This window comes from Acipenser ruthenus, chromosome 14, assembly GCF_902713425.1.
Source record: "Acipenser ruthenus chromosome 14, fAciRut3.2 maternal haplotype, whole genome shotgun sequence".
Lineage (NCBI taxonomy): Eukaryota > Metazoa > Chordata > Actinopteri > Acipenseriformes > Acipenseridae > Acipenser > Acipenser ruthenus.
This window is the reverse complement of record NC_081202.1, coordinates 20,138,671-20,166,645: the sequence shown is the minus strand read 5'-3', so window position 1 is coordinate 20,166,645 and position 27,975 is coordinate 20,138,671. Positions and strand designations below refer to the sequence as shown.

Here is a 27,975-nt window from a genome sequence, read left to right as displayed (position 1 = left end):
TCCCATTAGAAGTTTTGGAATTAGAAGGGTAGGGCTGCAGAGCGAGGCGCAGTGTGAGGGGTTTTGGATGTAAGCGTGCGTTATACACATTTGTTTAAGTTGTTTACACATTGCATATATACGGGTTTAAACTGTATTGTGTTTTTTGTTTCTCTTTTTTCTTAGAACATTTGGGCTTTTAGAAAGAAAATTCAAACCCATGTTATAAAAGACTAGGAAAATGTGGATACTTCAAATCGCTACGATCCAAGGTAAGTTTTTGTGATTTATAACATGCATTTTAAATGTATTTTTGATAATGTGCACTGTTCTGTGGCCAATACAAATAAGTAATATGTCTTTAAAAAATACCAAAGAACAGGGTCGTTTATTTATTTATTATTTATTTGTATTTCAGAAACACCCTATAATTGAATCGTATATAAATGGTTTAGTTTCAGACAGTAAATTACTGTAGTATACTTCACACGTATATTGGGTGGGTGCATATTTCCATCTGTATTGATTTTTATGAGATATTAATTTAATTCTCACAAATATGTTTGAATTTCTAATCTAATATTTCGATCTGTTGTCTGTTTCAAAATTCCCATTTTGTAATTCGAGCCAGAGCATATTTTTCTTGTTAGATTTGAACCGGTCTGAGTGCAAAGGAAAAGGAGTCATATGTTTTTAATTAAAACCAGTAGACGCAATGTTGGAGCGTAACGGGTTTTGTTTTTCCTTATGGGGTGAATAATATTTATTATTATTATTATTATTATTATTATTATTATTATTATTATTATTATTATTATTATTATTATTTATTTCTTAGCAGACGCCCTTATCCAGGGCGACTTACAATTGTTACAAGATATATATATATATATATATATATATATATATATATATATATATATATATATATATATATATATATATAATGAGTTACAAAAATACACATAATGTTGCTTAGTTTTTATTTGGGGTAGTATGTCACGGCATAGCTGTCGGAAAGTACCGCACCAAACCTCTGTACTGCATGCAATTACAAAACCTTGGGGTCCAAAATACTGCAAGCGGGTTCCGTCTTTTTCCACTGGGCTTGACTTGTTCACTTTTCTCTTCGGTGTATAGCTGTCTGGGTGCACGCCCTTGCCCAGGGACCCCAGTTAAGTTACGGCTGTGCTGAGGGAAGTTGCTATCCGGCCACAGGTGACTTGTTGATCGGAAGAGCGGACCGTCTTTCTTCCACGTCCACCTGTGGATTGTTAAAACCTGAACCCTTTTGCATTGTTAGCCATCTGCAGGTATGCACTTTACATTGACTTTAACATTGCAGTACAACCAATCCCAAAACACAGCTTTCTGAAATTCCCATAACACGTTGTTAAAAAAAACAAAAAAAAAACGATACTGTGTTTGTTATGAGGAGGATAATGCCATAACTGTTAATTATTCTGAGTTGCACAATGTATATGTATTGGATGCAAGTGAATGCTACAGCAAAAGGTTTAACAATCACTGTTTTGTCTGTTAAGGTACTGTTAAGTCATTCTCTCAAACATATTTGAATGTAAGATAGGAAGCTCCATAATATATATATTTTTCCCAAAGAACAAAACTGTGGGCACCTCTAGGATATCATTTACTTATCTTTTATTTTACAAGTGTCAACTTGACTTTGCTTTTATACTCATGTTGAAGCTAAATTTCATATGCAAAAATATGAAGCTGTCTGTTATATATGTTTACAATTATAATGTATAGAACACAACTGAAAGCATCTTTAGATGTGTTTTAGAATCCTGTGGTATGACATACAAAATTTCAGGATTAATCTTTGTTTATAAGAAAGTTAGTCAAGCTTTGGGATGATATCCAAATAACTAAGGGGTTTTAAAAAAATATTTCATGTGAATGGTGATTTTATTTTTTAAACAAAAAACATATCTTATTTTAATAATTGAGACCCAGGGCAAGATCAGAAGACAGCATTTGTGTATTTCTTGTGCCTCTCTTTAAATACTGTCTAGACAACTTCCTGGTGGGTTAATCTAATCAACAAAGGACAGACACATGCATTTTAGCATTAGTCTTCCATTTTTTTTTCTTTTTTTCACTACTGTTTTTTTTTCAAAAGAAACTCTATGATTACACTTACCACGCTCAGCTATAATTAGATACATACTTTTATTTCGATTTCATTGTTTTAAAGCCATTTTCAACCATTGAAAATACCCACTAATCTGTTAATGTTTCTTTTTCCAAACTTTAGGAAGAGAAGAAGTGCTTTGTTTGTGATTCCAAGGAACGGTATGATGAGAATGTAAACCACACAACCAGCCATGGCATTGAGAATGTTGTAACAACATTTGCACATAACCGCTTAAAAACCTGGTGGCAGTCTGAAAATGGTGAGTTCTCATGGGAAAAGAAGCCTTGGGTTAATTTAATTTAAGGCATCTTATTTATTTAATAAGGTGGTGGTAGTTAACCCTTTAATCATTATTTGCGTTCTGACTGAGTGGGGGTGGGGGTTGACTTCAAAGTGAAAAGTAATGCTTAGGCAATGTAGAAAGGGACAAACCCATCCATTTGACAATTAGCACTGTACTTAAAACAACAAACAACGACCTAGACTGCTATCTGGAAGCAGCTGCATTCTCACCGGTCTCTCAAATGAAGGAAAGGGATCACGTAATTGTTAAAGAAAAAAATGTAAATAATGCAGTGTGTTCAGAGATTTTTCTGTTCAAACTTCCTTTAGTAGTTAAAAAAAAAAAAAAAAGTTTGTCTTTTGTTTCCCTTAAGTGGTTCCCTTTAATCCCTTGCAGTCATTACTACAAAGATTTTAACCTTGGCGCAATTTACATTGAAATACAGCCAGTGGAGTGAGATTTATGGGATTGCTAACTCCTACAGGGCCATAAAATGGGGAGTTGGCAAAAGCTAGAATGGGGCCTGGACCTTAGCATGCCCAGTAATTATCCAGTAGCCCTGGACATACTGAAATAAAGAGGATTTAACTTATAAGGCAAGGGTGTGTCTGTGGAGCTAATGGAGCTGCTGTTGATAAAAAGCATATGTGGTAACAGTCTGCCCTCCTTTGCTATGACGTAGCTCCTTTTGATACAGTAACTTGTAGTATGCCTTTTGTAATGTAGATAGAAATTGCTTATGGCAACTCTGCAATGCCAGTTGGCCTTAACTACTGTTGTAGAATGAGACAGTTGTCCAAAGCAGAGCTAGGTTAAGTCTCCAGTTAGCTTCTATACAGTAGGCTGTATTCACAAAGCTCTTTATGTAAAGTCTGTTTTGATACATTTAAATGCTGTTTGATAGTCATGAATCTAGAGACTAAAAATGTTCCATGTGTATCACATGTAGTTTACTTGCAAGATAAAATGTTGTGAATAGGTTCCAGTATCTTTTTACAAAACATTTTAATTTTTTTTTATTTGTCTGACTGCAAAGAGGGCAGAATTCCCAAGGTGCAATGTTGGACTTTGGAACCTAACACACTGTGTGGGTGTCTTCATGTCCTCCTACTGTCTGTTTTGTATCCCAGAGAGTATACTTTAGAATTGTATTGCTTAAGACTACCTAATTTTAAAATGTAAAGTTCATCTGGCCACAGAAATATTTGAGTTCTTTGTAACGTGTAAGCCATGCTGCCAGTACACATGGTTTTTAAACTGACAGTTTTATTAATGAATGTTTTGGAGTGTTTTACAGCCCACACCCTCCGCTAATATGGGACACTATTTTAGTTGCTTTTGTGGGAGCGCTGTTGGTTGCAAACCAAAGGGCCCCAGCTTCGGCAGATAATGTTTTACTTGAATAAGACCACAATGCACACAGCTGTTCCTGTTTGCGTCATGGTTTTCCCTGCTTGTTTTCATGTCCCTGTAGGTTTGGAAAATGTTACCATCCAGCTGGATCTGGAGGCGGAATTCCATTTCACTCATCTCATTATGACCTTCAAGGTAACCTCAGGAGGTTTTCTTGGCACAATTCCTCTGCTTGGGGTCCCAGATGTTCGTAGGAGTTTAACACTGAGTACTCAGACAAGTATTGTGTTATTAAAATCTCTTGGAGCTGTGTGGTTTAGTATTTGTGTCTCTAAAAGATAAATCCATTTCTCCATTCACCACCTGACAAGTTAAAAAGACAGGTCTTAGCTTCACAATGTGGCACGTAAGTGTAAAATTGGATTGTAATAAACCAGTTTACGCTTTTGAGTTGAGTGCTGGTATGAAAGCAATGGATTGTGTGTAATATTGAATGGGAGACTGTGTAAAATGAATGAGCCACTTTGTCCTGTTATTGAAATTTTGAAACGCACAGAATCATTAGGTTATTTACAGCAAGTGAAACTAGTCCAGCAAGTGCTTTTTTTCCTAAAAACAATGGTTTAGACTGGATTTTATACTTGATGAGGTTTTTGAGAGGAACTGGGGATTCACCCTGAGATTAACTGAGCTGTTTTATAATTACTTAGACATGTTAGACATGTATTTTAAAACATATAACATGCCTGTAACAGACATCCTTGTTTTACTTGTACTTGTATTTTTTTATTTCTCTTAGACATTTCGTCCAGCTGCCATGTTGATTGAGAGCTCTTCTGATTTTGGGAGGGCCTGGCAGGTGTACCGTTATTATGCATATGACTGCGAATCTGCATTCCCAGGTATTTCTGTGGGGCCAATGAAGAAAGTCAATGACGTCATCTGTGACTCCCGCTATTCGGACATCGAACCATCTACAGAAGGAGAGGTTTGTTGAATAAGGCCAGTTTCAGATGGATGCTTTAGAGGCGTACCAAAAATTCAAGCACAAAATTTTGACTAAGTCCCAATTAAGTACATGAGTAGAGCATGAAACAATTAAGTTCACCTCGATGCTCTTTTGGCGTTAGCACGCCTTCCTCTGCCGCTCCGAGCTGCTCTGGTGCACCTTGGTTTCATAAGGAGTTCCAGCGGCAAACTGAACTAAGCTGCACTTAATGTTAATATACACAAATGATATACAAATTATATGCTAAACAGTATTGTTTATCCCACAATGCTAATCAATCATGGCAGAGCCCACGGAGGAGCAGCGTGCCAGGGGCTGCATTCTTGAAAGTCCAAAGACAAAACTTAAGAAAGTTCATAAGAAAATAGTTACGATCTTCCTAAGATTGTTCTTCAGTTTTTCTTATGATCATCCTAAATTTCTTAAGAACTTCTTAAATATTAAAAAATCTTAAAAAAAATATATATATTCTGAGTAATATAGGCCTAAGGCAAACTGAATTTAAAATACATGTATTGTGATTTAGCGAAACACGTCTTACATTTTAATTAATGTATGTATGTATGTATGTATGTATGTATTTATTTATTTATTTATTTATTTATTTATTTATTTATTTATTTATACCCTTATACGTATTACTAAAATAAATAAGTAAACCACGGAAATCAGTCCTTGTTTGCATAAATATTAACATGAATGCAAGACTTCTGTTAGTTTCCTCTGAGCAATTTATTTTGATCCTCTTATACATACAATGACTATTTCAATAATTGTCAGTGACAGGCTTTTTAACTGCATGGGGATGCTCTGATTCGTGTTCTTGTAGGTCGACTTAATAGAAATGCAGCTGTAAAAAAATGTATAGTAGCCCAACTCCCAGCAGCAGCACGGAGCTCTATTTCTTAACTGACCGAAAACCCTGCTTCTACCTGGGGAATCTGCTCGCTGATCTGTCCTTAGCACTATGGCTTCCGAAAACGGAGATAGCCCCTGTGACTAGATTGTAGTGCGGCAGATAGATCATGGTCTTAAGAGTAAAAACAGACCCTAAAGACTGCAAACCTTTTAAATTCAGATTTATTATTATTATTATTATTATTATTATTATTATTATTATTATTATTATTATTATTATTATTATTATCATTTGTTACAATTAAGGAGATATTAATGATGGTTAAATGTGATTAAAACCTGTTTTGCTGTATTTGTTTGACACAAGAGAACTGCGCTGCGTAGGCCTTCTGTTCTGAAATAAGAGTTTTTCTTTAATAACCATATGTCATAATTTGTCTACAATGTGATTTTATTTAAGACACCTTTGGAATAAGTGCACTTTCGGTTCACCAGTACGAAACCAATTGGTTTATCGAATTTAATGAAGTGCGGCTCTAACGCATACTTCATTTCAATTGAGTTCAGCACGCCTCTGGAGCATCCGTCTGAAACTGGCTTTAGTTTATCTGACAAGGTGAAGACTTTAAGCCAGGATTTTAGTCATCTGCATATTGTTTATGTCTGTAATGTTACTTTTATTTTCTCCTGACTAGGTTATCTTTCGAGTCTTGGATCCCGCTTTTAGAATTGAAGACCCTTACAGCCCCAGTATCCAGAGTAAGAATACTGCTTTATTTTCTTTAATCTGGTGTACATTATTGCCGATTGATGATAGAGATAGGATTGAGAGAGGAAACAGAGCAGGCTGTTCCATTGTTTTCACTTTCTTAAAATCATGCTCTTTACTGAAATGGAATAATTAAAAAAAGAACAGTTCTGTGATAATCAATCATTCAGATTTACCAGAGTTCCAGAACTGCTGTTTGACTCGAATCATCCAGCTGTACATAAGTTTAACATTTACATAAATCCCCTCCTCCATTCCATGGTTGTGATTGAATAATAATTTCAAATATGGTATCTTTTAGGTCATGCTGCACACAACATGTTTAAAAAGTAGAACATTGTAGATATATTCTATTTAGGATAAACATTCTTTCATCTGACATCATTCTCCTGTTAGTTTTGTCTGGGTTCACTGAAGAGAAGAATGTGTAGCAGGATATTTCTAACTTGTGGTGCTGGTGGGGGTGGTAGTGGTGCTAATGGGGGTATAGGGGTGGGGGTGGGGAGGAATGAGGGAAGCTCTGTATTAGCTTCCACCATTAGTTCCAGATTTGACTCCCCCCCCCCCCCCCCCCCCCCCCGAGGCTCCTGACACAGTTTTGTTACTTTTCTCAAGAAAAATATTTTAGTTAGACTCAGATGATGCTTTACACAGTACCACAAATTCCTATTTTAATCTAAATCTAAACATTGGTGCAGATATATAGTGATTTTTTTTTTTTTTTTTTTGGGGGGGGGGGGGGGGGGGGTTGTCAAACAAACCAAGAAATTGGTACAGTAAAGCTTTTGAATGAATGTTGAAAAGATATAAAGATATACCTCTAAGCTTGTTTTATAATAGTTTTATTGAATATAACTTTTATTTGTGTATTTTTTTGTTGTTGAATATTTAAGATATGTTAAAAATCACTAACCTGCGGATCAATCTTACAAGACTACACACCTTGGGAGATAACTTGCTGGACTCAAGGATGGAAATCAAAGAAAAATACTATTATGCCATCTATGACATGGTAGTCCGTGGTAATTGTTTCTGTTATGGGCATGCAAGTGAATGTGCTCCTGTAGATGGAACTGGAGAAGATGTTGAAGGAATGGTAAGTTGAATTAATTCATGTTCTGAAATTTGACTCACATTATTTGTACAATTTAAAGGGTACATATTTTTCACACACAATTCAGTTGAAACTGAACGAGTTCCATTGCTCATTTACTGCTTTAGAGTGCTTTACTAATTCTTTTAAATGCAGATGTGATGTAGACACCTGTGGCTTAATTATTGTATTTATGTTTTCAGCTGTGCTGAACCATAGAGGTACTTTTGTCTGATTTGGTTTTGTTAATGACAGGGTTCTAATTGTATCCAGATGAAAACATTCAAGCGCTTTCACGTCATTTGAGAGTTTGAACGTTACATAGACGCTTGTTGTTTTTGGCGGGAAACCGCATTCTACTCGGCAGCTGAAGCACATTTTCATCCAGAATACAGTACTGGTTGTAAGTAAGAACGCTGTTGTGCAGAAGCTGTATTGGTTATGCTATATATATATATATATATATATATATATATATATATATATATATAGCTTAACAAAATGTTTATCAGACGTTTCCTTGAATGTTGCTTTATTTCCAGGTACACGGGCATTGCATGTGCAGACACCACACCAAAGGTTTGAACTGTGAGCAGTGTGAGGATTTCTACCATGATCTACCCTGGAGGCCAGCTGAGGGACGCAACAGCAATGCTTGTAAAAGTATGTTTGTACAGCTTATTTATAATTGATTTTAACCTTGTTTTTGTTTTTGTGTGTGTGATTAGAAAAGTAACATTTTGCTTGTTCTTTCCAGAATGTAATTGCAATGAACACTCATTCACCTGTCACTTTGATATGGCTGTGTACATGTCCACGGGAAACGTCAGTGGAGGTGTATGTGACAGCTGTGAGCACAACACTATGGGACATAACTGTGAACAATGTAAGCCTTTCTTTTACCAACATCCAGAGAGAGACATCCGTGACCCCAACATCTGTGAACGTAAGTTTACTGTGTCCTCACTTAAAATGTAAGATGTTAGATACAGGGCTCGTTTGTGCCTGTCTACCCTTTGATCATTGTCTAAGTCGGGTAAGCAGTTTCAAAAGCCTGTGATGGGGTGGGTAGCACCTGCACTTTCAAGAGTTATCTCAGAGTGTAGAGGAGATTTCAAAGCCACCCTTAACTACAGTAGGAACAGAGATTTTTTTCTGTGTTTCTTTTCTTGATCTATATATTTTTTACCTGTTACGTCTATGGTTTTTAATATGTTGCTGTTAACTGGTGAGGTTTAAGTGACATAAAAAAATAGAATAGGTACTTTTTAAAAACTTATCTTTCATTTCTCCTCAGAATGTAACTGTGACCCAGTTGGTTCCCACAATGGTGGAATCTGCGATCGCTACACTGACTTCTCTACTGGTCTCATTGCTGGACAATGTCGCTGCAAACCAAATGTTGAGGGCGAGCGTTGTGATCAGTGTAAAGAAGGGTTCTATGGGTTAAGTGATGATCCCTTGGGGTGTCAGCGTAAGTAGATATTTAAAGGCTTTTTTTCTTTTTTGGTAATATATTTTGGTTTTAGAGTGTGTACTGTTCTGTATCTTATTACATATTTTTCTTTTTAAAATATTACATTTTTCAATTAATTTACTGTTTTTATGTTAGACACCAAATTTGTGAAACAAAGTTAAAATTGCCACTATTATCATAAATAATAGAATGCTGCTATGTATTCGTGGCACAGTCCTGCTGAGTGTGTGACAGCAATTTTCACTTTCTCATTTGTCCAGCTTGCACATGCAGTCCCTTGGGAACTCTTCCTGGAGGAAATCCATGCAATGTAGAGACAGGAAACTGTTACTGCAAACGCTTGGTAACTGGGAGGAACTGCGATCAGTGTCTGGTAGGTAACCCTTTTTTAAATTGTGTAGAATGGTGACAGACAGGATTTGTTTTCTGTTCTGTGTAGTTCAGAGTAGAAACTGCATTTGCAAATCTGTTGATGTTAATGTTTTTTTTCCCTTAAACATAAATTAGATTTACTTGTAGTAAAATTGATTGGCTGAGTGAAATGCAATAGCAATTCGAGAAGCACATAGTTGCCTTACAATATCAGTTTGGTAAACCACTTTTTTGCAGTAGTAAACGTGTTTGCACATAAAATTAACAGAGCATAAAAGCAACTCATCTCTGTAAATCTGCAAAAATTACTTCTCTCATGAGGTCGTTGAGAATATTAATGGCTTATTGTTCATCAGCCACAGCACTGGGGACTGAGCAATGATCTGGATGGGTGCAGGTCTTGTGACTGTGACCATGGTGGAGCGCTCAACAACAAGTAAGGACAAATTTAATGACCATCACATTTCCATTTTTGTTTTTAGCTGCTGTTAACTTTTGAATCCCAAACTTTCTTTTTTCTTAAACTTGTTTTGCTTGCTGTTAGCTGTTCTGCAGAAACCGGACAGTGTGAGTGCAGGGAGCATATGTTCGGACGCCAGTGCAGTGAAGTTGAATCTGGGTTTTACTTTATTGCACTCGATCATTATACATACGAGGCAGAGGATGCCAACTTTGGCCCAGTAAGTTCATTCAAAGAGAAATTTTAAATTTATAACACGTTTCAGTGCTTGTGTATATCTTTTTAATGATTAATCTTGTGCCATGCTTTTAGGGAGTGAGCATAGTCCAGAGACCATATCCTCAAGATCGGACACCAACTTGGACAGGAATCGGGTTTGTGAATGTTCCAGAAGGAGCCTATCTAGAATTCTATATTGACAACATCCCCACTTCAATGGAGTATGATATTCTAATACGCTATGAACCTCAGGTAACTTATATACAATTTTTCTTTTTAAATGTATACTGTACAAACTTGTGAAAACTTGGTTCTATTTGTAACACCTGTTGTTTTAGTTACCAGATAAGTGGGAAGAAGCCGTAATAACTGTTGTTCGCCCAGACATCATTTCTACCAGCAGCAGATGTGTGAATACAGTGCCTGATGATGACAACCAGGTGGTATCTCTGCCTCCAGGTTCCAGGTGTGTAAAACCTATGCACTAGTATTAAAGCATAACCTAATTGGGAGGTAGTGATGCATCCCTTCAATGTTAGTTCACTTTAATTAGCATTAACCTGTTACTTTCTCTTCCTCTCTGTAGATATGTAGTCCTGCCACGCCCTGTGTGTTTTGAGCAGGGACTGAATTATACTGTCCGCCTGCATCTGCCACTTTACTCCCCTCTGAATGATGTCCAATCCCCATACACATTGATTGATTCTGTAAGTTGCAGCAGACTACTGAGCTAAAAAATAATGTACCGGTGCTGAATTTCTTCTGCTTCAGGATTACTAGATGGGATTAATTGGGCTGGGCAAAAAAAATGAAAACTCAATCTGTGATATATTGTTAGTAACAGAAGATTGTGTTTTCTGATTGTCTTGCAGATTGTACTCATGCCTCACTGCAAAGCGTTAGAAATGTTTACCAGTGGTTCGGGGGAGGATGTTGCTACAAACAGTGCCTGGGAAACCTTCCAGAGATACCGCTGCCTGGAAAACAGTCAAAGCGTGGTGGAAACTCCAATGACTGACATCTGCAGAAACATCATCTTTAGTATTTCTGCACTGCTTCATCAAGGAGCATTGTGTATGTATATTGATCTTTTGCTTTAGTTTGTATAGCACAACCTCTGTGGTTAAAAGTCGTAGTTCTAATGCATGTTTAGTTCTAATAACCATATACAATTAAAACAGTGTTGTGGTTTGCTTAGCTGACTGAACTTAGAAGGAAGGCTGAATCTTCCTGCACTGTGCATAGTTTCTGTTTGCCACTCCATTTTGCTTAGTTCTAACGCTGTAAGCAACACACAGATCACGCATTGACTGTAGTTGTAAGTAAATCAACTTTGTTTCTGTTTTCAGCCTGTCAGTGTGATCCTCAAGGGTCTCTTAGCACAGTGTGCAACCCCAGTGGAGGACAGTGCCAGTGCAGGCCTAATGTGATTGGGAGAAACTGTGACAAATGTGCTCCTGCGACCTACTTGTTTGGACCCAGTGGCTGTAGATGTAAGTATATTTAAGTTCAAACATGAAACCCTGTATCTTTTGTATATTTAAATGTGTGCAGTAGACTTTTTTTAATTGACTTTACTGGTCCAGTCAAATGAAGCGTTGCTTCAACTGTACATGAAGTAGTAACATTGAGTAGTGGTTATGGGAGAATATGAAATAAAGGCTGTTCTTGTGAACAGTACATGGCCTAACTTTTATCTTTAAAAAAAAGTTTTTTTATCCTGACATACTATATTTTGCTGCCATGCTATATATATATATATACACTGTGTAACTTGATTTTCCTTTGCAGCCTGTGAATGTAACCCCCAGGGCTCTTCTAATTCTTTCTGCCATGTTGAGACTGGACAGTGCCAGTGTATCCCTGGAGCCTATGGTCGTCAGTGTGAGAGATGTTTGCCAGGATACTGGGGATTTCCCAACTGTCGTCCCTGCAATTGCAATGGGCATACCGACCACTGTGACCCCCAGACTGGAGAGTGTGTGGGCTGTAAGGATCAAACCACAGGCCGCACCTGTGATAGGTATTCAGTTTACAGTGTTTATATTCATACTACTCAATAAGAGAATGTACTGAATTTTTTAAACAATATATATATATATATATATATATATATATATATATATATATATATATAGGGTTACACTACGGCAGTTACTGGCCAATTGGGTCAAAATTAAGTCTTACTACATAAGATTTATTAATTCAGTATGTCTTATGTTTAAGTAACTAAGAATCTGCTTCTTGATTCTACATGTTTGATACTGAATGTTGTTATTGAATCTCAGTGTCTTCTTCTTATAGATGTTTAACAGGTTACTATGGCAATCCAATTCTCGGGTCAGGTGATCACTGCCGGCCTTGTCTTTGTCCAGATGGCCCTAACAGTGGACGCCAATTTGCTAGCAGTTGTTACCAGAGCCAAGATTCTCTCCAAGTTTCTTGTGCATGTAGCGAGGGATATACAGGTAATACACTGGGAATTATCTTTCAGCATTTTAAAGCAAGTTAATTCTTTGTTAGCAATTCAATCTGAAAAAATAAATCAGTTTTTTGCAAAAATGTATTTTGCAAGCTAAATCTGAAGCTAACATGCAAATTAGTCCCCGCTCATTTAAGCGGGTGAGGGGGACTGTGTCTGTGTGCATCTTATTCTGATTCGATTTGTTCTTGTGTCAATCATGGCAGAGCTCCTCGCTCTTATTATTTGGCAAAACAGTTTCTTTATGTAAAATAAATAGTGGGCAGCAGTGTGGAGTAGTGGTTAGGGCTCTGGACTCTTGACCGGAGGGTCGTGGGTTCAATCCCAGGTGGGTGACACTGCTGCTGTACCCTTGAGCAAGGTGCTTTACCTAGATTGCTCCAGTAAAAACCCAACTGTATAAATGGGTAATTGTATGTAAAAAATAATGTAAGTCGCCCTGGATAAGGGCGTCTGCTAAGAAATAAATAATAATAATAATAAATAAAAAAACACAGTTTTTTGCTAAAACCGCCCAAAAAGACAACCCGCCTACCATCATTCTCCTCCCAAAACGGAGTGAAAAGCCAACCAATTGGCAGCACTGCTGTCCGCCGCTTTATTTTTCCAGATTTAATTGCTAATGACAAAGAATTAACTTACTTTAAAATGCTGAAAGATCATGTATTTTGGATTTATCTGTTAGATAGGGCAGCAGTGTGGAGTAGTGGTTAGGGCTCTGGACTCTTGACCGGAGGGTTGTGGGTTCAATCCCCAGTGGGGGACACTGCTGTTGTACCCTTGAGCAAGGTACTTTACCTAGATTGCTCCAGTAATAACCCAACTGTATAAATGGGTAATTGTATGTAAAAATAATGTATAATGTGATATGTTGTAACAATTGTAAGTTGCCCTGGATAAGGGCATCTGTTAAGAAATAAATAATAATAATAATAATTGTTGGATGCCAAGTGTAACATGTAGTTGCAAATAACTTGCTATAATTATCTTGAAGTTCCATGTATTTTTTCACAGAGTTATTTGTTAGATTCCTAGATTTAACGTGTCTGCTAAATGTTGACTCGCCAACTGTAAAAAAAAAAAAAAAAAAGATTGAAGCATTTTTTCCAGATTTAATTGTCATATTAACTTTTAAATATTGAATTTGTGATACACGTTTTCAATATTTATTAGTTATTTAGAAGTATATATATATATATATATATATATATATATATATATATATATATATATATAGAAAGTACATGTTTCAAAACGTAAGTATATTTTTGTTAACATTCATGTATTAAGGTAAATCTAAAAAAAAAAAAAAAAACACCTGGTAGAAATATTTATTTGTGCTTTTTTTTTTTTTTTCTTCCCCACTTGGCGCCCCATACTTGTATGTAGGATTGTTTGAAAATCACAACATAAGCATTTTATTTTGTGCACTGCAGTTAAATGTGCTACAGACAGCATAACAAAATACTTTAGCTACATAATGATATTCACTGGTGCTTAGCCAGTTTGAGTACTACAATTACGTAACACAAGAGTGGTCTACTGGTAGCAGTATTGTTAAACTAAATAAGGGCTTGGACGACTTTGAATAGGTCTAGAAAGTTCACCTTTCTCAATTTGTATTTTTTAGGTGCCAGGTGTGATGACTGTGCTCCAGGTTACTATGGCAACCCAGAGGAAGTAGGAGGAGTGTGTCAGCCGTGCCAGTGTAACAACAATATTGACATGTTGGATTCGGGTTCCTGTGACACACGTACTGGAATTTGTCTGAAATGCCTCTACCACACTGAGGGTGGAAGCTGCGAGCGATGCAAGCTTGGCTACTACGGAGATGCTCTGACACAAACCTGCAGAAGTAAGGATTTGTTGCTGTGGTTTTGTTTTACTTTAACATGAAAAAAACCTAGGCTCAACATCAAAGAAATTTGGGATTTTCCATTGTTGACAAACAATTCTATTTTAAACTTTAAAAAAATAGGCGTACTAAGTGCCTGGCTAATCTATATTTTTATTAGTTTTGGACCAAAGCCTCTCCCATCTTTGTGTTGTACTTTTGTTACTCCCAAGTAATAATGTTCAAATTCCTGCATTTTTTGTTCAGACAAATTTGTAAAAATGGTCTGAAGGCATTATCTGTGGCATTATCAATACTAATTGGGGAAAATTTGAATTGCTTCTTGACAGGTAAAAATGATTTCCATTACATGATGGAACACTGCAAATAGATTTGTTTTCCTTTATTAACATTTGGTTGCCCCTATATCTGAAGATAAGATGTTATGCTGCCTGGGTGTTTAAGTATCTCCCACCCCCATGGACCAGACTTTGTTTACATTTACCCTTCTGGAATACCATTGTTTTTACCGACAGCAGGAAGGGACAAGATGGGGCTACATATTTAACTAAGACTTGCAGTCCTTTAAGAAAGGGCTTCCTGCATAATGATGCAATTTCATGCTATGTTAGCATTTCAGCTTAAGGTTTTCTTGGAATTTACTTGCAAAATTATGTTTTAGATAAATGTGCAAAACATGGAAACAGTGGTGGTATCCACTCCCATCCAGTTAACAAAAGAAACATCCAATGTTTTAAAATATATTTTCTTAATGAAATTTATAATTAAAGTTCGGGAGGAGGGTCAGACACCAATCTCCGCATCACCAAATTGAATCATTCAATTTACACATTAGCTAATTTAAATGGTTAGCACTATAAATACCCTCTTCACTTATCTCTCAGTTGCGTTTTGATTTTATCGTAACCCACCACCTCCCCATCTCCACCTTTCTTAATAACAGTTTTTATGTTTTATCAAATGGGGGTCTCAGCCTCGTCCAGTTGGCCAGGCAGCGAACCCTCAAACCAAGTTAGGTTTGATGCCAAATGAATGTGTATATACAGCATACTTTTCTGTTAAATCGCATACTCTGCATTCTCTACAATAAATATTTGTAAAAAACATTTTGTGATTGGTGTTTGTCCCGAACTACTGAATTTAAATTTAGCAACAGTGTCACAGGTCATTTTTCTTGTGTGATTTATACAAAACAATACCATATGGATATATATATATATATAATGTGTGGTATTGTTTTTGTATTTATTTATTTTTTAAATACATACAACTGGATAACATTGTCTTGTCTTATCATTTGCTATTTTTTTTTGTATTAGAGTGTGTTTGTAACTACCTGGGTACAGTGAATGATACCTGCCCCTCTTCAAATGAATGCCACTGTGACCTCAACAATGGTCAGTGCCAGTGTCTCCCGAACGTGATTGGACAGAATTGTGATCAGTGTGCTACAGACACTTGGAATCTGGCCAGTGGGAATGGGTGTGAGGATTGTGACTGTGATGAAACACGTTCCTTCGGATCATCTTGCAATGAGGTACCATCAGATAGTTTTCTTTATGTTCTTTACAGGATCTGTCTGTTTGTAATAAAATTGAATGTCCACACTTATAAGAAATACTGTCAACGGGAAACTATGTTCAAGCACACAATCAATCAGGAAAGTGCATGTTTTAAAATATTCCAAAAGGTTTGTGTGTTATAAGAGTTTATGTTTTTGTTAGAATCCTTTAACTGTACAAAAGCGGTATAAAGTTTATCCGTGTTGGTGGCTTACAAGTTTGACTTCCTGCAGTTAACAGGTCAATGTGTGTGCAAGCCTGGATTTGGAGGTCGTGCTTGCAACAACTGCCAGGAGCTTTTTTGGGGAGATCCTGCTGAGGAATGCAAAGGTAATTAGATATCTGTTCATCTTAATGTTGGGACAAACTCATTTTAATTTGTTATTGTTGGAGTTTGAGAGTGGGGCACAATGGAACAATTTAACACTAACAATCACTAATATATATTTTAACAGGTCTATCTCCTGTCATAACAAAAGGTTAAAAAAGCAGGTGGCCATTGTCCTGAGAGACTAATGAGGTGGTCATTAGTAAGCTACATAGACACAAATAACTTTAATTATTATAAGCTATAATTATCTTACTACTTTTTCAATTTTTGTTTACTTTTAAAATCTATGTTTGGGTCAAAGTGAATTAGAACTTCAGTATTCTCTCTGAAGTTTTTAAAATATTATCTAGTGTAATGAAACACTCTCTGAATGTTGTCATGTTCTTTGATGTATAATGGTAGTCTTTCAGGTGTTGTACAGTGTCTTGTGGTTTTTTTTTGTCTTCTTTTGTAAATTAAAACAAGGTGGGTGGTATCTTGAAACCATTCACTAATGGCAACATAGCAACAATAGAATGTCCATGTCTTTCCTTTCTACTTTTTAAACAACAAAGATGTTTGGGGTTCAACATGTGTTACAGGAACTGTTGTATTGATGTATGGAGTGCCCGGATATGCTTTTATCTGACAAAGCCTGATCTAACCTAGAAGCCATTCAGGTTTACATATTTAATAGCAGCATTCTAAATATAGAAATACTGTTTAACTTCATATGGATCTTGTCACCACTTGCCCCATCTGGAATTGTGATTCTGGTCAATATCGTTGTAACCCAAGGATTAAAATGTGAAGTGTTTGAGAAAGTGGCTTAATTACAATGCAGTAAAACACGTCATACCTTGGTGTTTCACGTGGCTAAATATGGTCAGATATTGACATGACTGTTTCTGCTAATAACTTGGACCAGATCTGTCTATACCCAACAGTATGGGTTTATGTGACTATAAAGCATTGCTTTGATTGCTGTCGTGTGGAAACAAGGGTAATGTTAAAGTGAAAACAGACTTTCAACAGCTAACACAGGGTCCCTTTGTTTCAACGTCTAGCTTGTTTTCTGTAGTCTAATATGAAACTGTGTAACTGAGCTGTGAAAACAAAAGTTTAAACTGACACTAATGTGCTGGTCAAATGCTAAAAATGCGTAGTGTGATACAATATTAAAATAAGAAGCATATTTTTAAAATTGCTCAGATGTCATTAGGCTGTTTACAAACCTTTTGGTAATGAAGAATTCTTTAGTAAAAATATCACCTAGCGTTCGCATAGATACCTTCGGTGTTCATAGCCAGGTGTATAAGGCATTTAAGTAATTATCTAACATTGAAGCACTTTAATTTGCATTGCAGAACGAAGGGCAAGCTGTGTTTAATGCATGTGTTTAAAGCGAGGAAGTAGTAAAAAGTACAGATGGCCCAGCTGTGATTTATGAGAGAGCCAGGTGGGGTGGCTTCTTGGCTTTCATTCAAGGTAACAGTAGTGGATAAAGAGGCGTAGAAAGTAAGAAAGAAAGCTGCCTAGAAACTAGCTATTATATTGTAACTGCTTTTATTACAACAGTTGTCCTCATGTATTTAAGGTCAGTGTCAAGAATTTAGCAGTTATTTGATTAAAAGATAATGTTTTCTAAGAAGTAAAATCCACTTCCCTAAAGGCTCAGTAGCAAGACAGTTTAAGAAGTAAGCAATACATATATATATATATATACAGTACTGTGCAAAAGTTTTAGGCAGGTGTGAAAAAATGCTGTAAAGTAAGAATGCTTAAAAATGTTTGTCTACTATTTGTATAGGTTTGTTATAGATTTATTAAGGATTCTGAATTGGCTCATGGCTTCAAATTCTTTTTGGATGCAGTACACTTGGTCAGTGTTCAATACAGTGCATGGGGCTGCCTCAGCAGGGATGAAGACATTACAGGCTTGCACTGTCACTTTTACAAGCCTAAGAATGTTTACACATCAACACGTGGGCCAAATCACACCTCAACCACACAGGTTGATTAATTCAGAAGTAGTAAACATTAACAATTTGGGGTGTCAGATATGCAATTCATTGTAACCAACAGGGCTAGCTCTGATATAGGTGCTACGTGATGGTTGACAAACATGAGTAATGCTAGAGAGTTTTGCCACTCCAAAATTGTTATTGTTACAGCCTGGACAGAGATGTAGTTGGCATTAATAATACAAACTGGTAAAACTCCTGTGTGGGTGCTCAAGCGTTTTATAATATTTAAAGAATGCAGACATTTTCATTGAATTATTAATTTGCTGGCATTTCTTACTTGCTTTAGATTGTCCATTATTGGAGTAAAAAGGATCCATTCACACATCTTACATAATGGCATGTTTCGTGTGGGATGCTATGCATAGGATTAAGCCAATACAATACAAAGCATTAAAGGGTAGTTTGCTGGAGGATATTAAAATCAAACTCGCACGAAAAAAGTTTGATTTTATAATGTTGCATACTATGTATACTATGTATTTAATCTCTGCATGTTAATCTGTGAAGTGATTATCTATCTTTTGGTAGTATAATAATACTTAAACCTAGAATCCATCTATAGAAAATTATTCATGAGCAGGGTATCATATAAGTTTGTGTATTAAATGGCTGGAATGTCAAAGTGGAATGTGATTGTCTGGAACGGCTTTGAACAATTGGAACGCCTTCTGTGTGGTTCAGATCCTCTTTGTTGTTCTATCCCCAACCCCTTAATTTAACAAGAGCTTTGAATTCTGTGGCTTCCTCTGTTCCAGCCTCCATCATCTCATTTGGAGGAAGAACTTTTGACCCTGGGGTAAGAGTTTTGAAGTGGGCCTTTGTTTCTCCTTGTTACTTGAAATATAGTGTATCGGTCGTGCCATTACTGAAGGGACAAAGGTTGTGACGGAGTCCTTGATAGGCTTTTGTAAAAAAAAAAGTTGGATGTTTAAAGGAACCATGTTGAACATCTGTGTCTACAGCTTGATTAACTCAAATGATTAGCTGGATCCAATGAGTGCATGGAAATGTAATCATGCATGCTTTAATAGAAATGTAATGACCTTATAAGTTGGACATCTTCCCACGCAATGACTGCACAAAACAGCAGCTGCTTGAAATACTGTTACTGTATAGATTTCTCAAAGTGAATGAAACTAATTAACTTTTATTGAAAGAAAGTCTGGCTCCCCAAAGTAAGATGTACACTTGTCACTGACAATGCTATCCCTGCTCTGTAATTAAATGTGGCTTCAGTGCAGCCCATCCAGAATTTACAGTAAACTAAATATTGGAGAACAGTTTCAGTAAATATTTAACAAGAAAAAAAAACTGGATAAAAGATTGTCATTTAAACACTCCCGTTTTAGTTTGCCATAGAGCAGGGGGTTTTAACTGGGGGTACGTGTAGTACTTCTAAGAGTCGGGGTACGCAGGACGACTCAAATGCAGAAATGAAAGTAAAGGAAAATAATGATCTTGAATTGAGTTTTGTTTAACTATATTATATCTAAACCGCTCCTGTATAAATATTTATTGTGTTGTTTAGCCGCTCAAAGTATACAATCTGACCTATAGTTTCAAAATGATCATCCACCTGCACAAATGCGTGATTTTGTTTCCGGGGGGGTTGGGGTGCGAGACGACAAAAATACTGCTGAGAAAGGGAATCATATTCATGCATGAGGAGTTTTAAAACTACTCAAAGGTCAAAACCACTGCACTTTTACAATGTATGCTGTATCTGGTAGGTTTCATTTGATTTCTGGCCCCTCTTGTTGACACTAAAGCTGTCCTCCCTCCATACACACAGCATTTTGGGTAGTTGATGGGTGCAGTATGTTAGGCAAGATAAACTAATAACATGCTGACCCAGACATAATTTGTTTAAATACCCAACGCATTTACACTATTAGAATTTCAAACAATTTTACACTAATTTGTTCCCTGGTTTGTTCACAGTCTTTTTTAAATGCATTTCTTCTACATTGCATTTTCACTAAACCCAGTTTTCACTTTATTCAAATACATCCGGGCTCTTCAACTAGTTTAAGGGGGCCAAATTGGAAAACCGTTAGGAGTAGGTGGGCCAGAAGTATTTTACTCTGCACATTTTTAAGCAATATAATAAATATTATATAATGTAATGTTAGTATATTGAACAAGACTTACAGATTTTACCATATGAGTACTGTAATAGAACCGTGTGTACATTTAACAGAGTACCATTACAAACATTTTTAAATGTATGTGACATAATAATAGTATAACTGTTCTACTATAATATACAGTCTGAGAGCGAGAACTGTGCGACAATGTGGTTGTAAATAAGGCAGTGATGTGACAGAGTAAAAGTGTGCACAAAAAACTTTCATCACACAATATGTGAGTGTGTCACTTAAAACAAATAAACTTGTGTCTTTCTTTCTATTCCATCTCTGACAGAATTGAAAACTTTTAAACAAACAGATCAGGAAAGGGATAACAGTAGCATATGGGAAATCGATGTATAATTATGTTTCTACATTTTGGTTTATTTCCCAAATAATGACATTTGATGTTTCTGACCAAACTGTTAATCTCCTTTGTATGGTATACTTTTTAATTAATTAAAAAGTCTACGTGCAAGATCGCACAGGAATTGCACAGACACGTTGGCAGGAAGAGATCAGTGCCTCTACTTTTGAGTTTCTAACTGCTGAACCCTCTAGATACATATTTCCAAAAGCTCCTTGTTTGGTTTCAAAATGCCTTTTCACATTGTATTCCTTAACTACTGACACATTCATTGTACATTAAACATATTGGCTTTGTGTTCGGTACAGTTTGTAAAATACATAAGTATTTATTGGTCCACTCATTGTTGAATCTACGATGTCACCATCAAGTTTTCTCTTACTAGATGGAGTAGAGAGCCATGTTTATATCATTTTCAAAATAAGAAGAAAAAAAACTTTTAACAGCAACATGAATAAAAAACTAAAATCACCCACAGAGTACACAAAGCGGAACTCAATGGAACTGGCTTGCGTGAGTTGCGACATGGCTTAGTGAAAGGGGTGGTGTGATGCGTGTGCTGCCTTGCCGTATACAAAAATAAGACACACGTCTTAATTTCAAACTGATTTACAATGTTACTGTTTTTGTTTTTTGTTTTTTACATTTATTTAAATTCTTGCTGACTGTCGCTGGCCCGTGGGCTGCCAGTTGAAGAGCCCTGAAATACATGTTTTCTACATTTTTTTTTCTACATTTTCTACAACCCAATTTTGACTGAACAGAACCCAGTTTTTCCTAATGAAATACAAGCTCCACCAAATATATCTAACATTTGCTTTCATCACTGTTTTTGGAATTCTTTAACTAGCAAAGGGCCCCTGTCTGAAAAACAGATGATATATGTGACCTCATATTTGCATATAAAATACAGTATATTATTCTGCAAAGTAATGGGTATATTAAATTGTTTTAGAATACAGTATAATTAATAAATCCAACACTTTGCTGATGCCTATCTGATCTTAAGCATTGTGTTAAACCCCCTCAAACAGCTTGTGACTGTGAACCCAGTGGCATCCAGACACCCCAGTGTGACCGCACTGATGGGAACTGTATCTGCGAAGAAGGAATCGCAGGTCCGCGTTGTGATAAATGTGCTAGAGGCTACTCTGGCGTTTTCCCAGACTGTGTGCAATGTCATCAGTGCTTTGCGGAGTGGGACGTTATCATTGGAGACCTAACCAATAAGACCCACAAGCTTCTGAAGAAAGTGAACTCGATCAAAGCAAGTGGCATTACTGGACCCTACCAAGACACAGTAAACGCAATCGAGCAAAGGGCCAATGATATCAGAAGTCTTCTAGCTCAGAATCCTGCCTCCCAGCCTCTCAATGACATTCAAAATCTCCTGGAAGAGGCACAGTAAGTACATAAATATGATCAATATTTACGTTTCAGCATCTGAATGACTATATACAGCAAAAAGATTAAGTACAGGCTTTTCTTCTCTCTCTGATGTTGGTGAGATTGATACAGCTGTGGATAGGACGACAGGGTTTGAATTATGATTACTAAATTAGTTACTTTCTGTGTTCACAGGAAACTGATCACAGAGGTTAACAAAAATGTACAAAATGTAGAACTGGAACTTGCTGCCACGTCAGCCAATAACAGCAACACAAACACTGAGCTAGACGACCTTCAGAAAGAATCTCAGAATTTGAACAAAGTGGTTAATGACTTGGCAGAGCAGCTGGAATTTGTCAAGAATTCTGACATCCAAGGTGAGTGTGTCTACTAAAGAACAAATTGAATCTTATGGATGTTAAAAATATGTGAATGAGTACCTAAAATGAAGGTTCAAGACAACCGACTTCATTCAGTTAAGCGTGTAACGTTGGTCAAAATGTGATAGTATAGTATAGTCATATCTTGACTTTTGGTATTAGTCTTTGATATATTATAAAAGCTGTAAGTCGTGATATTGGTTAATTTTAAAACAGATTTGTTAAAGAGCTTTCTATGATCTATTAATATGCCATGCTGTTTGATGGTTTCCAAGAATTAATGTTGATCTTTTATCAAGGTTTTTTTTTAAAATTTCTGTACATTTCATTTTGTATTTATTTTTATTTTTAGGAGCTTTAGACAGTGTCAACAAGTATTTTCAGCAGTCTATGGATGCTGAATCACGGGTAAATACTTCCACTACTGACCCAGATAACACAGTAGAACAGTCCTCTGCCATTCGCCAGCAAGTGGAAGACTTAATGAATGAGACTCGTATCCAGTTTGAGGAAAACCAAGAGAATTATACTAAACATTTAGATGATCTTGCTGCTCAGCTACAAACCCTAGACCTGTCTGAAGTCAATGAAAAGGTAAATGACTTTTGAACTCCTTTTATTAACTACTCACTTGTCATTGACATGCATATTTTTACTTTAAGCCTTGTGTGGTCTATTCTATGCTGCTCAATTATTTGCTAAAACATAAAAACTTTGTACCTTTGTAACTTTGTAAACACCTTGAGCGTGGTATGTTCTCTGTTGCTTTATTATAAAGCCCTAGACCTTTCACCAAACCGTGTTTTTGGAACTGCATGAACTGCTTTAAGACTGAACTATGGCACACTGAAGCCATCAATGTCTTGCAAGCCAGTACTCTTAAATAGTACTCTAAACAGTATGGTACCTAGAGAAAGAACCCGTTAAGATATATGTCAATGACGTGATCTTGGTTTTAAAGTCAGTCTTGAATGCTGTTTCTTTTTATATTCAGTAAAAGAGTTATGTTGTATTGTGCAATATTGATGATAAGAAGAGAAGTTATTTCTGGCATTATCTAACTGTCTAAAAGGTCATCTAGCTCTTTATCATCTGATACCAACTGTAAGGCTTTATCTTCCTTGCGTTAGACTTGTGGAAGTTCTTCTGGAGGCTCTTGTACTGAAGGACAGTGTGGGGGTTTAAGCTGTCGTGATGAAGATGGAACCAAGAAGTGTGGAGGCGAGGGCTGTGATGGTCTTGTTACTTTGTCTCACAATGCTTGGAAGAAAGCTGTGGACTTTGACACAGAAATTCTCAATGTCCTGGCAGAGGTGGACCAACTGTCTAAAATGGTATGTCATTTATCACAGTTGGCCATCAAAGGAGAGGGCAACCAGATGTGAAATTAATGTGTTGAAAAACGTTTTGATGACAGTTGTCTGACTCTTTGCTACTTCTGACAGATCTCTAACGTCTTTATCATTTATTGAAGGTTTCTGAGGCAAAACTGAAGGCTGATGAGGCCAAGCTAAATGCACAGGAAGTTCTCCAGAAAACAAACTCAACCAAACAGAAAGTGGATAAAAGCAACGAAGACTTGAGAAATTTAATCAAGCAAATCCGCGAGTTCTTGACACGTACGTATTAAAGTTAAACAGAAAGTAATGAATGCTAGCATGAGTCCTATGCATGTGCAGTCATTTTAGATGACACACAACTATAAAATGTTCTGAAAATATCATGCTCCGAACAATATAATTATCCTGTTTGTACTCTAGTAGAACAAGTGTCGAGGGAGTTACAGCATTAACTCTGCCCTTCGTAGCTTATTGTGTTTTAGGGCTGCTACGATTAAATCGAAAATGGATTTTTCTGCCGATTCCATTCCTCATTATATACATTGATATAAATACTGGATAATCGATTCAATGATTACATTTTTGTAATGTGCATAGTTAATAACATTTATATATGTTTATCAACGAAACCGCACCTTGCTATTTACAGTATTTCTGCCAGACAAGCAGTGCGTGTGCTCTTCTTTTCCTGCTCGTGTTAACTAGCACCTGATTTACTGGTGCCATCCTACCAGCGAATCAGTTTTGAAAATGCTTGGTAGGTACACCCCTCTGTGTATTCGATGGAAACAAACAAAAAAGCATGCTGCCTTGAATCCAGAGCAGGATGACAGGCTTGTATTCCTGGCAAACAGCCTGTAAATAAATTGTGCACATTGAAGAAAACTGACTGTATATAGTTTGCACTTCTTTGGAGTTTCAAAATGAACTGTTATATAATAAATATTTAACAATATTCAATAACGTAAAAAAAAAAAAAAAAAAAAAAAAAAACATCAGTGATATTAAATGCAATTTTGGAGTAACGATCAGCTTGACCCATAGCAGGTATGCATGTTGTGCTAAATAAGTCAATGTATTTGTATTATGATGATGATGATGATATTCCAGGCAGGGTTAGGTGGTCCAGTGGTATTAATAAGATGCAATGCGTGATGCTGCAGCTGTCACTGAATAAAAAAAAGACGGTTTTCATAAACTCGTGTCTAGTTTATATAGATTACATTCCAAAGTACTGTAATCTGGAATCAATATTTTAGTAACACCCCTGTAGTATGTTAAACTTGCTTGTTGTGAATGTTGTGGGTTATGTTTTCTTATTTTTTTTTTTCTCTCCTGACGCTACCCCTCGCATTCACAAGCTTTTACTTAACTACAATGATATTAAAATAATCACGTTGGTGGGAGAGGAATGGTACAATCATTGATATTTATTCGAATGAGTCGATTTTGTGTGCCCAATTACGATTGCTATTTGGAGGCTTAATTGACAGCCCTATTGTGTTTACACTCCAGCCTTAAAAGCCAAATATTATGATAAGCAATATAGTATATATTCCCAGACAGATTTACAATTTGGTGTTTGGTAGAAATCACCAGGTTAATGAATCTGATTTTATGTTGCAGAGGATGGTGCGGATCTCGAAAGCATTGAGGCTGTTGCTAACGAAGTGTTGAAAATGCAGATGCCTACTACCCCGCAACAGCTTCAGGAGTTAACTGATGACATTCGGGAGCGAGTGGAAAGTTTGTCTGATGTGGAGATAATCTTGAGTCAGAGTGCTGACGATATTCACAGAGCTGAGACTCTGCTTGGTGAAGCCAGAAAAGCAAGGTGAGTGTAAGTCTCCAGACGCTAGACTTTCCAACTCCAAAAATAATTCTGTTTTGGTCTGGTGCTTTTTTTTTTTTTTCCAATCCTCAATCCTTGTAAATTGAGACAGCATATTCTCAGTGGATACATAGTTTTTTTTAAACGGTGTAACTTCTGGATTTATATTAAATAGCTGTTTTGTACCATGTACTTTACAGATTATGGCAGAAGTAGGTGTGTTCTTTGAAGCTCTTAGCATTTGATTATTTTGGGTAGTGTACAAAATGTGTTTCTCTTGCTTTTAATTTAAACCATGAATCATTACTGAGCATATCTGAATTGGCTGTTTGTGTTACAGTAAAGAAGCAACAGATGTCAAGAATACAGCTGACATGGTAAAGGAAGCCCTGGAGGAAGCCGAAAAAGCCCAGAATGCTGCAGAGAAAGCAATTATGCAGGCTGATGTTGACATCAGAGGGACTCAGGACCTGTTGACCTCGGTGAGTCATCTCTCCAGACTGCAGTGGTGCAGAAAGAGGGTGGACGAGACCCTGAAATACAATAGTCTGTGTGAACCCTTGTTTGCCTTTTAGTTTGAGCCTTTTTATGAGCCTCTTCTCTAAGTAAGTATATATTTAAGAATTTAGAGCAACTAATTAAAATCATAGTTGTCCATTTAAAAAATCTAACTTTAAAATATTGTAATGTAGTGGTGAATACTGAAATGTTGTTTCTGAGGTGACTTAACAGTGATAAGAATACATAGATAACTGTAGAAAAGCGTGACTGAATAAACCCTAACCAAGTTAACATTATTATTTGATCCTAGATTGAATCCGAGACTGCAGCTTCAGAGAGCAGACTAAACAATGCAACCCAAAGACTTGCTCAGCTGGAGAAGGATATTGGTGATCTAAAACAGAAGGCATCTGACAACACAGACATGGCTGAAGAGATTGAGAAATCGGCAGATAAAGTTAAGCACGATGCAGAGGAAGCTAAAAGGGTATGCATTTACATTCTTTACAATACAGAAACTGTTCTGGAAAAAAGTCAGCCCTTGTCATCAAGCATTGAAATTCCAGACTGTATACAAACTAGATTACTGTAATTTGTTTATAGAAGAATAAATGAGCTGAGATTCACTAGTCCAGTTTACCCTTTGATTCAACTACTGTTCCTTTTCTTTGAGTAACCTAGTGGTAGCATGTGTATCTGACATAAAGAATGTTTTAATTCCCAGGAATTGGATGATGAACTGAAGAACAAGTATAATGATGTAGAAGTTCTAATAGTCCAAAAGTCAGAAGGTGTGGCTGATGCAAGGCAGAGGGCAGAGGCACTTCAAAATGAAGCAAAACAATTGCTGTCACATGCTGGCGGCAGACTTCAGGAGCTAAAAGGTAAACTACAACTCTTAAACAGTTGAATAACTGTATATATACATACACACACACACACACTTTTTTATTTAATGCTTAAGTTCATTTATTTAGCTTTTGTGTTCTCAGTTGGCTGCTATATGCTAATAAATAACATTTGCATACAGTGTCTCACTGGGAAATTGGACAGAATTCTTTAGTTGTATTTTTTTTTTATGACTGTTTGTGATCCAATTAACAGCTGAAAGGATTCTGGGTTGTACAACAAGAACTACATCGCAAACTTTTATTCTAGTCTTTTCAGGGTGTAAAACTCTCACTACACAACGCTGCCACCTACTGGACCAGTGCAGAAAACTAAAGTTGATATAATCTGTAACACTTTAAAAGTAGCATTTAGGTGATCAAATAAAAATGTTGCTTTAAAAACCCACAGCTGATATTTATAATGTGGCAACACCCTTTTATTAATGAACTGTTTTATGTTTTTCAGCTTTAGAGAAAACATATGAAGATAACCAGAAAACCTTAGAAGATAAAGCAAAGCTTTTAGTTGAGCTCGAGGAGGCAGTACGCTCACTTTTACAGATTATCAGCCAGAAAGTTGCTGTTTATAGCACCTGCTTGTAACAAACATGATGCTGTTCCATGAATAACATACCTAATAAGAGTGAAGTATATTCTTAAAGCTTTAAGAAAGCATGTCAAACATTAACTAATGAAATGTGCAATTTAAAAAAATCCAAAGAGAATGCATTTTTACAATATATTTGACAAGTAATGTTTGTAAACAAACAAGGGACCAAATGCTATAATTGTATTGTGAAACATGCACACACATGTTGTAAGAGTCCAGTCATTATTAAAGGAGTTTTTAATGAAAGTTGACCTTAGCTGGGTTTTCTC

General features: G+C 36.4%; 1 protein-coding gene across 1 annotated transcript; it reads left to right on the top strand.

Moving 5' to 3' along the window:
* On the top strand, positions 1-27,952 carry LOC117419632 (laminin subunit beta-1-like). Its single transcript, XM_058986067.1, has 34 exons — positions 1-69; positions 166-251; positions 1,120-1,292; positions 2,261-2,399; positions 3,898-3,971; positions 4,576-4,764; positions 6,339-6,402; positions 7,306-7,508; positions 8,048-8,168; positions 8,263-8,451; positions 8,803-8,979; positions 9,243-9,355; positions 9,711-9,790; positions 9,899-10,034; positions 10,127-10,285; positions 10,372-10,499; positions 10,620-10,740; positions 10,906-11,107; positions 11,383-11,526; positions 11,825-12,056; positions 12,338-12,501; positions 14,146-14,370; positions 15,690-15,907; positions 16,166-16,262; positions 21,800-22,169; positions 22,347-22,531; positions 22,887-23,128; positions 23,665-23,868; positions 24,009-24,153; positions 25,501-25,708; positions 26,046-26,187; positions 26,517-26,693; positions 26,931-27,090; positions 27,563-27,952. Exons 2-34 carry the CDS (start codon positions 221-223, stop codon positions 27,697-27,699), a joined length of 5,349 nt encoding a protein of 1,782 aa, XP_058842050.1. The 5' UTR covers positions 1-69; positions 166-220; the 3' UTR covers positions 27,700-27,952.
* Positions 27,953-27,975: the final 23 nt, after the last annotated feature.